Source organism: Peromyscus eremicus, chromosome 1, assembly GCF_949786415.1.
Source record: "Peromyscus eremicus chromosome 1, PerEre_H2_v1, whole genome shotgun sequence".
Lineage (NCBI taxonomy): Eukaryota > Metazoa > Chordata > Mammalia > Rodentia > Cricetidae > Peromyscus > Peromyscus eremicus.
In genome coordinates, this window is record NC_081416.1 from 72,405,927 (window position 1) to 72,422,110 (window position 16,184).

At 49.5% G+C, this 16,184-nt stretch overlaps 1 protein-coding gene across 8 annotated transcripts in view; it reads left to right on the forward strand.

Annotated features, from left to right (window-relative positions):
* Fgfr2 (fibroblast growth factor receptor 2) overlaps positions 1-16,184 on the forward strand; it is a 105,694-nt gene that overhangs the window by 11,054 nt on the left and 78,456 nt on the right. For 3 of the 8 annotated variants that reach the window (XM_059265816.1, XM_059265825.1, XM_059265834.1), the window contains exons 2-3: positions 8,637-8,903; positions 10,094-10,171. The exons of 2 other annotated variants lie outside the window; for them this stretch is intronic. In XM_059265816.1, the coding sequence (XP_059121799.1) occupies positions 8,637-8,903; positions 10,094-10,171 (345 nt within the window). The remainder of the gene's footprint in view (positions 1-8,636; positions 8,904-10,093; positions 10,172-16,184) is intronic. 3 more of the 8 variants (XM_059265840.1, XM_059265850.1, XM_059265875.1) reach the window with 1 other exon arrangement.

Sequence of the window (16,184 nt, forward strand, 5' to 3'; positions counted from 1 at the left end):
CAGATGGATCTGTCTTTGCCGCCCACCACAGCTGGCTTTTTTATTTTTATTTATTTATTTTTAATGTGAGTTCTGAGGAATCAAATCAGGCTTGCAAGGTTAGCACTTTACTGAGCTATCATCTCCCCAGTCCCCGAAGGTACAGTAGGCTTCTTGAAGCAGGTGTTAGACCTGGCCTAGATGAGGAGGAGCCTCCCAAGACCTTCAGATGTTTAGTTCCACTTGGGAACCTTGCAGGAATCCCCACTTAGGGAAGCAGCGTATATAAGATGTGACAGATCGGTTCATTTGGAAGAAAACACTGGTTTGGAGTCAGAGGAATACAAGTGGACATTCTCACGGGGCTGCATAAATCCTCTGCTGACCCATCGGCTGACCTGTTACAATCAGGTTGTGACCCATAAACTCAAGCCCCAGGTGGCCCCTGGCCAGTGCAGGGCTGCAGATAGAGCTCTTGCCCTACTATGCACAGAACACTTTCTCTCCGTGTGCTCCTCACATCGGGGTACTCGAGGGACTTCCCAGAAAGCCTTGGGTTCTCTTTGTGTCGTCATTTGACAGCAGCAAGCCTTAAGCTGGCTGCGTCGTCCTCATCTGAGAGCCCGTGAGAACGCAGCCCATGTCAGAGGCTGACACCGGAAGGTGGTCCTTATGCACAATAAACCAGGATCATTGCATTTATTTTCCCTTCTCCCACCTCCTCAGAATCTCTCCACGAGACTGGTGGGTGAGGATAAATGTGTTTGCCTGTTGTAGATACTACATAGATAAAACAAGGCTGTGATGTCATGGGGACAGGGATGGTGACATTTGTCGCAATAGGAATCAGGAAATCTCATAGGGGACACACTTGGGTTGGATTTTGAAAGCTGCATAGGAGCCTCTAGAGTGGAATAGTGGTTTGGAGACAGGGGACAGTATACCTCTGGCTAGGCAAGCCACCAAGTGAATGAATGAGGGGAGGAGGGAGGGAGGGAGGAATCTGGGATCTGGGCAACGTGGTAAATTAGTTTTCCAGAGAGACACTTGAGTATACCTTAAGATTGTAACACTGTAGGTATACTTTAAGACTGTAACACTGTAGGTGGTATACCTTAAGATTGTAACCCTGTAGGTATACCTTAAGACTGTAACACTAGGTATACCTTAAGACTGTAACACTGTAGGTTGGATCCCTTCCATTCAGGCTTTCACCTAAAGAGACCTCCTCACCCCATTCCTTGATGTTGCACAAACCTTGCCCCACAGCTGAGATTCACCAGTTTCCCAGTGGCGTTTGTCTGTCTGTGGATCCAGCCCCAGATGGCAAGGTTTCCAGACCAGCGCATCCCAAGGAGTCCTGCGGACCTTAGGAAGCTCACGCCTTCTCTGCAAGTGCGCCTTCAGGACGCAGGAGTCCTGGGTCTGGCTGGCCAGACTGTGGATACAGACTCTTCTTTGTGCCTCTGAGCCTCCGGTACTAGGTGCTTCGACATAACTTGTAATGCCAGTTTCTACTTCCTGGGTGCTGCGGAATCCAATGGCTGAGCTCTTTGGGATAGACACACTCTCTGAACAAAAGGCTCCATTTTGCAGTTCTTGCTCAAGCAAAGCATCAATAGCTAGGGATTTGTGTGGACTGCACGGTTTGATTTCTACTCATGGCCCCGTGGGAATTGTACTCCTGGGACTGTCTGAATTGGGTGCCTCTGTTGTGACCAGAGTGAAATTCGTCTTTTTGTCACTTGGACATCATCATCACATGCTAGGATGGGGTGGGAGAGGGGAATGCAGATGGGTAAGGAGCAAAACTGCCACTTGGAGTCCAAGTATTGGCTGATACAGTGACTCATTTTCCAGCGAGGGCATTCTTAGGTCCTTTTGCCCTTTTTTACATTTTGATTTTCTCCTGGGCTCAGCATAATTTCTTTCAAACACAGAGGGTTGTTCACCCCGTTTCTCAAAGCCAAACCTAAATTATGAGGGGTGTGCCTAAATACGTAATGTGTAATGGTTCCCATATTGGAAACATTGACTACTTACTGGTCCTCTCTGATGGGGCGGCTTGAGCCAGCCCAGAGTTTCTGGGGCTGTCAGGCTACTGCGGCGGAGGTAGCTATTAGCAGGGTTGATGCTGACAGGACACAGGGAGTTTGCAGTCCCGACATGTGTTGGAATAGACGCTCCAGCTATTGGTTGTAAACAGAAAGCCTTGGCAGCCTGCTCACCCATCTCCTCTCCCCGGCCTTTGCATCTCTCTCCTCCCCCTCCCCCATTTTTTTATGCCGCAATATTTCTTGAGGTTGAGAACTTCCAGCTTTGTCCTGTGTGGGTGTTGACCCCCTCCCCTCTTTAAGAATGAATTGTACCACGGCCTTATAAGGCCTGAGTTTGATATCAGGACTTGCAAGTTGGTTCTTGTAAAGGGGACGCTCTGAACGAGCAGGAGCTGTGGCGGCCAGCTCTAGGATGTCACCTTTGTGTCTGAGGACAGGCCACCCACCCGAGGTGGTTCTTCCTGATGCCACCAAAGGACCCCGTTGCCCTTAGTATCTTTATGCTGAGCTCTGGTGCCAGCTCCACGCCAACCATGCCATGCAAAAAATAACAGACGGGGCTCTTCCAAGGTCCCAATGCGGCCAGATGTCACCGGTTTCTAAAAGCCTAGGTGGGCATGCCAGGTGTCATCTGCCCTCCTCTCTGGACGCCTTTGATTTGCAGTTACAAAGAGTATCTCAAGTTCCGAACACTGTTCTGTGGCCAGTGAGCCCAGCCCTCTAGGACTGTGAAGTGGCCACTATCTGGCATCTTTGTGGCCCAGAGGGCAGAGTGGGCTAACCCACTGCCACTCACCTGTCCTGCTCCTGGTGTCCTGTGACTGTGCAGTGACATTTGGCAGCTTGATCCCTATTCTCTGTCAAGACTGCTGGCAGCCCTGTGGCTGTGGCGTTTGTTTGTCTTGCACTAGCTGGCACTGTCTGGGAGAGCACCAGGCCATGTTATTGTGCTGCTGCAGTGTTCTTGACGCAGTCCTCATGGTCTAGAGGTGTGCCGGAAGGTGGGGACAGTTGAGTTGGGCAGCCCAGTCCCCTGACAGGACATGCCTACAGAGAATGCCTCCTCTTCTCCACCTTCCTCCTCCCCGCTTCTCTCCTTGGTTTTCTACCCTGCATCCTCTCTCCTCTTTTCTCCCCATCTCCCCCCTTCCTCCCCATATTTCCTTCTTCTGGGTGAATCTATTCCCATCTCCCTTTCTTTTGCTTCTAGAGGAGTGTGTTTTGGAATCAGATACCCTTGTGGGGAGACTCCCTAAAGTGAGGCGGCTTGGGGGCCACCCCACCGTATCCTTAGCTCAGATCCTGTAGTCGCTGGAAGTGGAGTCATCCTGGGGACAGCCCGAAGTGGCTCCATGTGTGAAATGTGGTGTGGTTAGTTGGCCCAGAGGCGGTCTGCCGAGGTGGCTCCTTCTCCCTGAGCGGTGAGTCTCCTCCGTGCATTCTGCAGGAGGTGATTGGCCAGGGCAGGACTGGGGCTCTTCCATCTGTTCCCTGTTTGCTCTTGGGCGCCATTTCAGAAACCACACGGGAAAAGTTTATAGGCAAACATTATAAAAAGTGACAGTCTGAAGTGCTGCTATCACGGGCTTGGCAACATAAAGCATTACCTGAAGCGGCTTCCCATCTCTCGCCACTGGATCTGTGTGGGAGCCTCAGGACCTCCATCCCGGTGGTGCTGAGGCAGAAGTCCCTCTGTGCACTGTGAGGTTTCTCGTTCCCAGCCTCATCTGCTCCTGCAGGATCCCTTCCTAGGGTGGCTCTCACATAGCAAGTCTCCTCACTTTGCCCACTTATAGGAGGGTAAACACAAGTTGTCACTGGTGACATCCAGGTGGGTCCCACCCAGAGGCTGTGGCCTACCTGGATCTGCAGAAGGACTTGGGGAGGGGGCATGTCAGGAAGATTCTGCCTCAGTCTCCCTTTCACCTGGGTCAGAAATCCCTCATTTCTAAATCTCTACTACCTTCCAAGGAGTAGTGAGTGACTCAAGGGACATCTTGCAGAGAAAGTAGGCCCATGACAGGGTGAGAGCCATACATATACTTTTTTTCATGGCTTTGAATGCACTCTGTAGCTTAGGTAGGCCTTAAACCCACTCCGTAGCCCATGTGGGCTTTGAACTTATAACCCTCCTAACCCAACCTGTTAAATGCCCACCAAGTACCACCATGCCCCCAACACAGTTGATATTTTTGTTACTGACTTTTGACGCTGTGAAGGACCCCCCCCCACACACACACCTCCAGAATATATCAGAGTAGTCAACTCACTGAAAATACACCTACCACACAGGAAACTGCTGGCATGTCTCAAGGGATTAGAACCTGTGGGTAGAAACACAGCTAAGCCTCCACACGGGAGAGCCTCCAGCCAGTGTTTTGTTTGTGGCAGGTAGAAACAGCTGAGTGGATCCCTCCCAGAAAGTAAACATGTCACCCTGTTTGTTCAGAGAGTTTAGGTAACAATGACAAGGTATGGCCTCGCTCCCTCGCTTCTTTCCAAGTTTCCATTTAATTATGAAAAATGTGTGAGAGCATGCTTTCTGTCTATGGTAACTTCTGAAAGAACATTTGGTGTCGAGAAAAGCAGCTTCTGGAACGTTCTCTCTCCCCGTTGTGCTGCGGAGAGTGCCGAGGGAGGGAGGGAGCTTGAAAGCGAGTGTTCTGAGGAGAAGGGAACAGAAGCCGTGGCATCAGAAATGTTAAATCCAGGAAATGTTGATATTGCTATAAAAGGGACTGTTTGGATTTCCCAGGGAGTTCCTTGCCCTATGCCAATAGTCACGTGCTACACAGAGCGAGTGGCTTGGTGGAGTCCGGCAAGGAGCGGCCTGCATCAGAAGGCCGCCTGAGTGGGAGAGAGAGGTGAGGTGTGGTGAGCTCGGTGCCTTTGGTGCCTTGGTCCCCTGTAGGACACTATGAGGTGATTACCATAGAGAGTTGTAATACCACAGGACTCTAGGAGCAGACAATGTTTGTGAGTAGCCAGCCCGGAAGTTCCCTGAAGGATCTGGACACAGAAGAGAAGACTTCAGCTCGGAAGCAAGTCTCCAGGGCCAGGCAGGAACAGGGTGGCTTCTTCCCAGCATGCCTCTGGGGTCCCATGTTCTTAGTACCCTGGTCCATGATGTAACTCATGCGTGCTCCATTTGCAGGGACCTACCAGCTAGATCAGTGGGGACATTGGATGGCCTGGGATGCCATCCGTTTGGCTTTTCTCCCTCCTTGTGGTTCTGCCCATCCATCCCTCAGTGTCCTTCTCTGTTATCTCCTCTCTGACTCTGCAGTGTTTGACCCTCTCCCTCCTTTTCCCCTCCCTCTCTTTTGCCTCCACTCACTGGTTTTCCCTCCTTCCTAGGATACCCAAGGAGGAGGTAGCATGGCTAACCACTGATGCTGCTGCCCCCTGCATGGGTCCTCTTGTGAAATGGCCGTTGTGGAGGCAGGAGGAGTTGTGCTTCCCGCCTTGACGTTAGAATGGCTTGATTGCAGATACTTACCTTTCTTACGTGTGCTTGCAGACGGTACTTTACTGTCTCAGTCATCTTCCTGGGGAACTAGAGAACAACAGTTGAGATGACTGACATCTGGTTGGTTGTGGCCGCAAGATCAAGTTCACAGTGGGTGGCTCCTAGGGGCCTCACGTATAATGCCTGCCTGGGTAGTGCTGTGTCTTGGGGACCCTGTGGCTGCGAGGTTATGCAGGACGGAGAGGAAATGCACTCAGGTGTCCCCCTGTACCCAGGGCAGTGAGAGCCCCTTTACCAAACATCCTGTGTCCTGCCCTACCTGAGAGCCCCACTTCATCCGGTGTTTCTCATGGCAGGACTAGAAATGGTGGTGTAGTGCAGGTGAACTGGTCCAGCATGGACCTGCAGTGCTGCCTGAATTCAGTGAGTCTGGATCCTTTCTTGCTATCATGTGGAGGAAGGGCTTCTCAGTGGATAGGCCCTATCATTTTCTAACATCGCATGAATCTTTCATTCAGAGATGTTGGGATGAGAGTGGCAGGTGGTACCAGATTTGGGGTCAAATTGAACCCCCCTTCCTCTCCATACTTCTCTTCCTTGCTCTTAAAAATATAAACCCTTTATTTTACTTGTTGTTGTTATTATTGTTATTTATTATTATCGTTATTATTGAGCGTGTGGATGATGTATGGGCACACGTGCCATGTTGTCTATGTGGAGGTCAGAGTGCAGTTCTCTCCAGTCAGTTTTCTCCTCTCTTTCCACCTTTCCGTGGGTTTTTGCCATGACCAGTCTTGGCTCTGGGCAAGCATGCCTTCACCCTCTGAGCCCATCTTGCCAGACTCGCCTCTCCATCATTCGGTTAGCTGCTCAGTTCAGCTGCTTCTTGGTTTAAACAGGCCTGGGAGACTTGATCCGAGAACCTTCCAGCTGAACTCTCGACATCTTTCAAACTTGGCTTTGTGCTTTGCCTGTCAGCACAGGGTGGCTGCTACTCCTTTGGAAGCCTCCTCCCATTCCCCTCCTGCCACAGAAGCTGAGACACCTCCTGGGAGGACAGCACTATCCATGTTGGGGGCTTGCAGGCCATGAGGCCTCCTTTGCAATGACTCCGGTGTGCCCCAGTAATACAAAAGCAGCCCCAGACAATACATACCCGAAGGAGTATGGCACTGCTCCAAGAAGTCTTTGTCTACAAAAGCAAGTGGCTGGCTTGGCCCTGGGGCCATGCTTTGCTGGCTCCTGCAGCCCCACGGGCCTTCGCCCACCATCTCCGTATGGACCACCTAGGTGCCTCACCCTAAGACTGCTTCACACACTTTTCATTTTCTGTGAATTTGCTATTTACTCTCGTTTGCCTCACTTACAGTGGAGGGTTCTCCGGGGCTGGGGCTCCACCTTGTCTCCTTTGCTTCCTGAGCATACAGAACAAAGCTTGGCCTGTGGTAGGTGTTCGATAAACAGTGGGCAAGTGAGAAAAACAAGCCTTTGAAACCTTACCTGGCTGTCAGTTGGGGCTTGCTTTCTGCCGTGTGTGAGTGTGTGTGTGTGTGTGTGTGTGCGCGTGTGTGTGTGTGTATTTTCTTCCTTATGTGGGTTTCCCTCTTTGTGTTCCCGAACTGTTTAACGTCTGCACCCCTCTTGGCTTGTGTGCATTTGGAGGGGATCCCCTGTGAAAAGCCTCAGGCCCCTTGTGTTGGCTGCTGCTGCTGTGCTGGTATTTCTTGGACCAGATGTTTATTAAATAGTGGGACTAAAGCATGAATGGACTGTATTTTAGTCATGTGGGAGATTTGTTCTTTCGAGCGAGCTCTGGGCAGAATAATTGCCTTGTGATGTTGCTGCCCAGATCTGGAATTGTCCCAGATTGGATGGAAGGCATTGTGTTTTCTAGGCTTGGGACTCTGGGTACCATCCACAGCTCTCACTATGGGCATGAAAGCTTACTTCATGGGCCCTCAGGGTCACCGTGGCCCTGAGGAAGGCCCATGGTCTAATCCTGCCCTGCCTCTTTGAGAACTGCGATGGTGTTCTGTCTGTCTGCCTCCTCTGTGTATGTCAAAGTTCTCCAGGGTGGAGAGGGGAGTGGGGCATAAAGACCTATCAGAATTGGGCTTTCCGTCTGGGACTTGAAGGATTCCTCAGGAAGTCAGGATATTCACAGGCAATGTGTCCTGTTCCAGTAGTTTTGAGAGACAGGCAGATGGATTTTAGAGTAGGAGAGACCTCTTTATTTCCAGCCAGGTGGGTCATGGAGGGCCATGATTAATCTGGGATCAGAGAAGGAGCTGAGCTAAACAGGAGTGAGAGGGAGACGTTATGTTCTTTAAAGAGAAGGGTGTTAAGGAGACTGGGGACTGGGGCAGGATGGATCTGGCTTCGCTAGTAGCATGAGAGGTGGACAGTGTAGACAGCATCCTTATCTAAAAGTTGATTTACAGGATAGGGCCATTAATTGTTAGGGACCCCCTCCTTTTCTTTCTTTGGATGTTAAAGGCATCCAGGCTTCTATCATTTTGAGGAAGACAGCATCTCCCAGCTCACCCAGTACAGAACCAGCTCAGCACTGATCGGACCCTGAGAGCTAATAAAAAAAAAAGAGTAAGCCAATAGTTGCGGCTTCTCAAATGCCCAAGAGTTTTGTAGATGGGTTCATTTGCCTTCAAATTTGAGACATTTTTGCATCAAAAAGCTTGACTAAGTGAAACATAAATAAGTGGTTAAGTCAGTCTGAGAGTGTGTGTATGTGTGTGCATGTATCACACACCCCGTCATGTTGAATGGCTAGCTTGGCAATCACCTTTAAACATTTCTTGTGGATTTTCCTTCTACTCCGGGGCGTGGTTGGTTTTTAAAGCCCGATTTACAGTCCGTGGAAACAAACCGGCACAGGACAGCTTCTGCTGGCTGCGTCTGTGGCCATTGTTTCCAGGGCTGTCCGTCAAGTCCGAGTGGGGGCTGCTTCCTGGCTTCTGGGGTGTGGTGAGAGATGGGCACCTCCCGAGGCCGTTTGTCAAACAAGAACAGTGTCTCCTGGGAAAGAACGGCCTCCACTGACCTTTGTTGGACCTTCTCTCCTCTCTCCCTCCTCCCCATCTGCCTCTGTCTTCTCTCTCCCACCTGTTCTGCAGAGCCACCAACCAAATACCAAATCTCCCAACCAGAGTCGTACGTGGTCGCCCCCGGGGAGTCGCTAGAGTTGCACTGCATGTTGAAAGATGCCGCGGTGATCAGTTGGACTAAGGATGGGGTGCACTTGGGGCCCAGCAATAGGACAGTGCTTATTGGGGAGTACTTGCAGATAAAAGGCGCCACACCTAGAGACTCCGGCCTCTATGCTTGTACTGCAGCTAGCACGATAGACAGTGACACTTGGTACTTCATGGTGAATGTCACAGGTGAGTTGGCTTGCAAGTGTGACGAACGCTCTGTCTCTTCTGCAGTTGTTTTCTCATTGAAAAGTCATTATGATTTTCGGCCAAGTGAAATCACAGTGAACTGTACTCATTGACTGCCAGGCACAGACAGTGTCAGTTTGCTATTCATTCGAGACAAGGTCGTCTTTTGTTGCCCAGGCTGGACTTGAACTCCTAGGCTCACATCAGCCTCCCACCATTCCCCAACAACCCCCCACCCCCCAACAAACACACAAACAAGCTGAGACCACAGACGTAGACTACTGTGCCTGGCTGATCTATTTCTGACATTCCTCACTGGGACCCAGTATACCACAGATTTCTCAAGTGACAGAGATATTCCCAAAGCAGAGTACACAGTCTTCTTCACCGCGCCCCCCCCCCCCCCCCCCACATTCTTGGCATTTACAGTATACAGTTGAAATATGGGAATCTAGATTTGGGTTCTTTTGTTAAACCCTAAATTTCTCTCCTTTTTATTTCCTTCTATATAGTGAAGGGAATGGGTAGCAGCAGGCCTCCTTTGTGGCCAGTTGGGAATTCTCCCTTCCGAATGTTAGCTAGCAATCAGAAGGCCCACTCGGGAAACTGAGTTTTGTTAGGGAGTCATTTCTATCTTGAGAACCCCAAGTGTTGAAAAGGGGAAATAAAACCAATGTTTGGCTATTATAGAGTCAAAATTTGTTGGGGGTGGGGCGGGACTGGAGAGATGACTCAGCAATTGGGAGCACTGGCTGCTCTTCCAGAGGCCCCAGGTTCAATTCCCAGAATGCACATGGCAGATCCCAACTGTCTATAAACTACAGTTTCAAGGGATCCAACACCCTCACACAGAAATATATGCAAGCAGAACACCAGTGTACATAAAATAAAAATAAAGTCATTAAAAAATTTTAAAAGTTGTTGGGGATTTGAATACTCTTTGAAGCTCAAAACCCATCCCAGTTTTAAATAGGAGGAAATCCTGAGAGTCAACACAGGGTTTCCAGGTGATCCACTCTTCACAGAGATGCTTTAAGCCACTAAAACCGTCTTAACACCCCAAGGTCTCTGCCATTGCTCCTGGGCTCTTGGGTGGTGGAGCTCTCTCTCTCTCGAGAAGAGCTCAGCCGCAGGTGGTGGTGACTTTTGCCTTTGCAAACGCATCCATGGATATGTTCTTTTGAATGCAGATGCCATCTCATCTGGAGATGACGAGGACGACACAGATAGCTCCGAAGACTTTGTCAGTGAGAACAGGAACAACCAGAGTAAGTAACCTGCCTCTGAAGGTCCCCGAGAGGAGAGAAGAGGGGAGTCCTGCCTTCTGTCGAATCCTCACCTGTCTTCTGTCGACTCCTCCGAACCGCCGTGCTGTGTCCCTGGCCCTCACTGTCCGACCCACCCTATGTCTGCTGTCCCTATTTTCCAACTTGAGAATAAACGTGCTGCTGCTGTCCACCCTCTCGCCACTTGTGCTTTCTTTGTGTGTCAACAACTCTCTCTTGCAAACACTGTTTCTGTCTGTGGTTCTACTTTCTTCTTTGGTCTCTCGGTGTTCATAGACAGACCACTAGTAGGACTTGTGGCCATCTTGGTCTTCTTCATAACCCCCATCATGCCTTTCCTGACTTAGGGGTGATTGCCTCTCCTCCCTCCTGGAGTATTTCACTGTTTTTACTGCTTTATTCATTCATGGAGACAAGGTCCCGACTTTGTTGCTCAGGCTGGACTTGAACTCCTGGGCTTGTGTGATCCTTCCATGAGCCTCTCGAGGACTGGGGCCCACCGGTGTGAGCCACCTTGCCTGAATGATCTCTTTTGGAAAGTCCTCCATGGGGCCTGGTGGTGGCTTGTGGTTGGAGGTCAGAGATGTTCCTTATTCATAGCGTATAGCTTAACAAGAATTATCTGGCCCAGAGTACAATGTTCTGAGGCTAAGAGACCCAAGTCTTTGCAACGTTGCCTCTTGCTGAGGGGAAAAAGCATGTCCTACTTTGAGGATGGTGATGAGAAAGGGGTGAAGGTTGGCATGTCTTAAGACAGTGGGCACTGGGCACTCACTCTTGAGATCGCTGACTTGCTCAGTAACAATAACATGACCAGCTTCTTGGAGCTGGGCAGCCAGAGATCCAGTAGTGATTCACTGCTTCTCGGTTGCCCAGTTGCTGTCTGTGCCTCAGATGGGAATGGCAGCCATGTCTTCTGGGAAGTTAGATTAAAGGAGAGCGTGGGCTTCGAAGACTCAGTGCTTGTGAACATTTGTTCCACAAAGGCACAAAACACAGAATCAGTTACATTCTCCAGGTAGGGCTGGACTGTTCCAAAGAGATGGTGGTTCTGTTTGCTTTGCTCACCATACCCTATGCTTGTTGTATTCAGCGTTATTGTGAAAGGATTTTTTTTTTTTTGTCACAGGTGAATTAAATGAGTCATAAATAATAACAATTAGTTACTAAAATGAGCCTGTGGCCTTAAAATAGGTTTTTAGGGCTGGTGATGTACCTTGATTGGCACAATGCTTACCCAGCACGGGCAAAGCCCTGCTCTCAACTCCCATCACTACATGACTGAGCACAGTAGCACATGCTTGCAGTCTCAGCTCCAGAGGCGGAGGCAGGAGGATCAGAAAGAAAAAGGGTACAATTTGAATAGCTCACAGCAAAATCAAGAGATTACCCACAGACTTCCCCTGCCCCAAGGATAGCGTCTCCCATTGTCAACAGTGCTTGAGACCTCTGAAGAGCCCACATCGGCTCAACACCGGAGCCCAAGGTCTGTGGTCCTCAGGGTTCACTGTAGGATCTGGGGCTTATGCAAATGAATAACAATATGTTTCTATCATCGTGCTATCACACAAATTTTATTGTCCTAAACATTGCCGAGCATTACTTATTCACACATACACACACACACACACACCCGCCCAGCCCTTAGCCACCACCAATCTTTCCAGACTTTGCCTGTTCAGAAATAGCATATGTTAGATTCATACACTATGCCAGCTTTTCAGATTGGCACCTTCCGCCTAGTGATATGCGTTACATTTTTTCCCCTGAATTTTCCAATGAATTCAGCTAATTTTTTCTTAGTACTGAACAGTATCCCCTAGTTTGTATGTACACAGATTGTGCACCTCTCCATTGAAGGACATCTTGGTTGTTGCCTAGGTTTGGCAGTCACGAGATGCCATAGACCAGGTGTGGGATTTTTAGCTGTACATTTCCTTCTCCTTGGAACATCACTGTTAGATGCTGTGGTAAGTTCAGATTCACTGGAAGCTTGCCAAACGGCTTTCCAAAGCAGCCACAGCATTTTGATTGCCACCATCCGTGAAGAAGAGTGCCCCTCGCTCTGCATCCTTGCCAGCACTGGGTGATGCTGGTGCAATGGATTTCTGCCATTGTAGAGTGCGTTTCCTCATGATGAGGATGGGAAGCATCTTTATATGTGCTCCTTGGTGAGTGTCTGTTAAATGCTTTGGCTTTTTTTTTTTTTTTTAATTGAGTTGTTTGTTTTCTTATTGCTGAGTTTCAAGAGTTCGTGTATTTTTGGGTCGCAGTCCTCTACTCCTTCATTCAAATCGTCTCTCCTAGTGTGAGAATCCCTTTCTTCCACAATGTCTCCCAGAGCAAGCATTTTAAAGTCTTGCTTATTGGCTCTCTCGTGGGTCCCCTCATGCCACTGGTGTTGTCTCTAAGAAGTCAGGAGCAAACTCCAGGGCAGCCCTCTCACTCCTTGGGAGCGTTATAGTTTCGTGTTTTACGTTTATATTCCAGTTGTGATCTGTTGGCAAGGTCTGGGTGTAGGTGTGTTTCCTCTTGCCTCTGGATGTTGTTCACAGTTATTCCTGTACCAGTTATTGAAAACACCATTGCTTAGCCTGGGTTAGCTAACAGAGAGAATATTGTTAGGCCCTGGGATAAATATTGTCACTCCAGTGAATGTTTGGCTTTGTTCTTAAGTCTCAATAGTTTGAGCATAAGGAGAAATAATTTGGTTAATATAATTTTTACTCTAGGGAGAGTGAACACTCAGAAAAGTGGTTTTCAAAGTGTGCCTGGACCAGCCGTGTTAGCGTCACGTGGGAACTCTCTAGAGATACCTGTTCCTTCAGCTTGTCTTCAGACCTGCTTAGAGATGTGCGGTGTGTGTTCCTGTGTGTGTGTGTGTGTGTGTGTGTGTGTGTGTGTGTGTCCACAAGGCAGCAGTTCTTATACCTTAATGTGAAATGAAACACACACACACACACACACACACACACACACACACACAGATTTGCCCCAAACAGGCACAAACTACCAGCCACATTCCTAAAAACCAAGAAGGCAAGTGAAAGTGTGTGCTGCAACTGTGAGCTGTGGCAGCCTTGCAGAGGCTTGTTACCTCTCTTCCTATCCTCTGGCAACAACACGGACCCAGCGGAATATGCTGTTCATAGTTGCCGTTCTTTGGCTCTCCCCGAAGCAGGAGGCGGAACCCTCCCAAACCGGCTCTGGAGGGCACCGGTGCTCTGGAGGGCACTGGTGCTGGCTGTCGGCTCAGGTTCGGCCTCCAGTAACCCTTGATGCAGAAAGCAGCAAGTCTTATTATAGTGACCAGAAAATAGTCTTAGGCCGCAAAGGGAAGTGTCCAGCCACTTGAAGCCTGGTACCCGTGGGCATCCCAGGTCCCCACGGGGGCAGGGGTGTGTGTGAGCTGATATGTTTGCACAGTTGTTTATAGCTCTCAAGTGGTACCACATGTGGGTGCCTCCATGGTTGATTGAGGTTCCACCCACTTGGTTTTGCTGGCACACCTGGGAACGGTTCTGTGCTGGGTCAGGCCTGCTGCCTGACGACATCACTAGGAACACACGTGATGTCATGACGTGTAACAGCAGGTAGAGGTTATATAACAGCCCAGGCTGAGTGATTGGACTCTCCTAGTGTTTCGGGGTTTGCCTGTTGGGGACCTCTGGGGCTATTGCTGTGACTGCTTGCCTGACTGCCTAGCATCTGTGTAGAAGGGCTGGGCAACAAAGCATGGTGTGTGATGGTGCCACCCCATCGAGAGGTTGCCACACTTTCACCCTGCAGTGGGGCTTTTGGTAATTAGCTCTCAAATGACACCCGCTCTGTCCCTGAGATGGGCGCTGTGTGGTGATTAAGGGCTGGTGTTAGCTGTACCAGGGAGATAGTGCTGCAGGGAGAAGCCTGTGAAACATTAGATGCTATTTAAAGTGATAGCAGTTCTTAGCTGGCTACTTGGCCTCCGCCATCTGTTAGTGTGATTAGCCTGGTCTGATGCACAGGTGCAGCCTGGGGCAGCTGAGATTAAGCAGCTGTGGCCTGTGTGTGGGGACCAAAGAATGCTGGGACCAGGATACTTGGCAAGCAGGGAAAGGGGATGTTACTGTTCAAACTTTTTTTTTTTTCTGCCACCTCAAGTGTCAAATACCTGACCTGATTCCTAGGGAAAATGCAGAAGGTCTGAATTCTTGGCATTTTCAGACACCTGGAAACATCCTTGTGTCCACGTTGATTCCTCTGGTGCCTCTGTGGTCTGGAGATGCCACTGGCATGTCCTTGAATATTTGACTTGAGTAAAGTTAGCCGGTGGTGCTCTCGTGACTGTGCCGACTGTGGTGGTCTTGGGTTTCGTGAGCGCCATTTTCCTATTTTCCTGCTTCCCTTTGGGATGTTGCCTTCCCCCCCCCCCCCCCCCCCCCCCCCGAGACAGGGTTTCTCTGTGTAGTTTTGGTTCCTGTTCTGGATCTCGCTCTGTAGGCCAGGCTGGCCTCGAACTTGCAGAGATCTGCCCGGCTCTGCCTCCCGAGTGCTGGGATCAAAGGTGTGCACCACCATCACCCGGCCCGGATGTCGCATGTTTTAAGTTTGTGTTATTCAGCTTGAAAAGTGTCCAAGTGATTTCTTCTGCCAGATTGCTAGACTGTCGTTTATCTGGTTTTGCTGGCTCATTGTAGGAAGGCAAGCTTCCCTGACCAACAGAGGTCTTCAGTTCTGTGTCAGTGCGGAAAGCATGGTTGCCAAGTCCAAGCACAAAAACAACCACCAAGAACTAAGAGGGCTGGGAGATGGTCCAGTGGGTAGAAAGGTGCTTGGCACCAAGCCTGATGACCTGAGTTAGTTCTCAGAACCCACTTGATGGAAAGCGAGATCAGACTCCCATAGTCAACGTCTTAGTTAGGGTGACTATTACTGTGATAAAACACCATGACCAAAAGCAAGACGGGGAGGAAAGGGTTCATTTCACTCACAGTTCCATATAACAGCTCATCATCTAAAGCGGTGAAAACAGGAACTCACACAGGGCAGGTATCTGGAGGCAGGCAGGAGCTGATGCAGAGGCCATGGAGGGGTACTGCTTACTGGCTTGTTCTCCATGGCTTACTCAACCTGCTTTCTTATAGAATCCAGAACCACTAGCCCAGAGGTGGGGCCACACAAAATGGGCTGAGTCCCTCCCCAATCAATCGATAATTAAGAAAATGCCCTACAGGCTCACCTACAAGGGGATCTTATGGAGGCGTTTTTCTGAATTGAGGTTCCCTCCTCTCAGATGACTCTAGGTTGTGTCAAGTTGACATAGAACTATCCAGCACAGTCAGCATGCATGTGTGTGCATGCACACACACACCCACCCACCCACCCCCACACGCTCATGTTTAAGGAAAAGAATTAAGAGACAGTCATGGGATTGACCATCACCAATGCAGCAGAAAATAAAGGAACGCAAACGGAATGAAACAGAACAGTGCAGTTTGGGTTAAGAAGCTGGTGGCCTTAGAAAGTGCGGTTTGATTTTTGGGTGGATATTCTTGAGCGCTTGGGTTGCTTCTGACTTCTAACTCTCCTCTTGCTCAGTGAGTGGAGCCCATCTTGTCATATAAGCTCTGGGAACTCACCTGTTCTACTTTGTGACATTGTCTACCATGTGACCTGGCATGGCGGACCTGTCTTTTTCAGTAACTCATTGCTTTCTTGAGAGCAAGGACCAGCCTGGTGTAGAATGAATATTTTGTTGGCCTTAAAGGCTTCCCAAGCATCTTTTATGGGTCTCACTTAAAACAGAGCCCTGTTCAGAATTGATCCATATGTGAAGAAAGCAAGCCACTGTTTCTCAAAGGGTATTCTCTGGAGCCCTAGTTCAGAAGAAGTCTCTGCTGAAAGTGACTTGAATCTTATACTAAGTTTAGGAAACACCTCATGCTGTGACCCTTGCTTAGAGAGGGAGTCCAACATGCTCTGAGGGCTCCTCTAGTAAAACATGTTTGATGTTCTT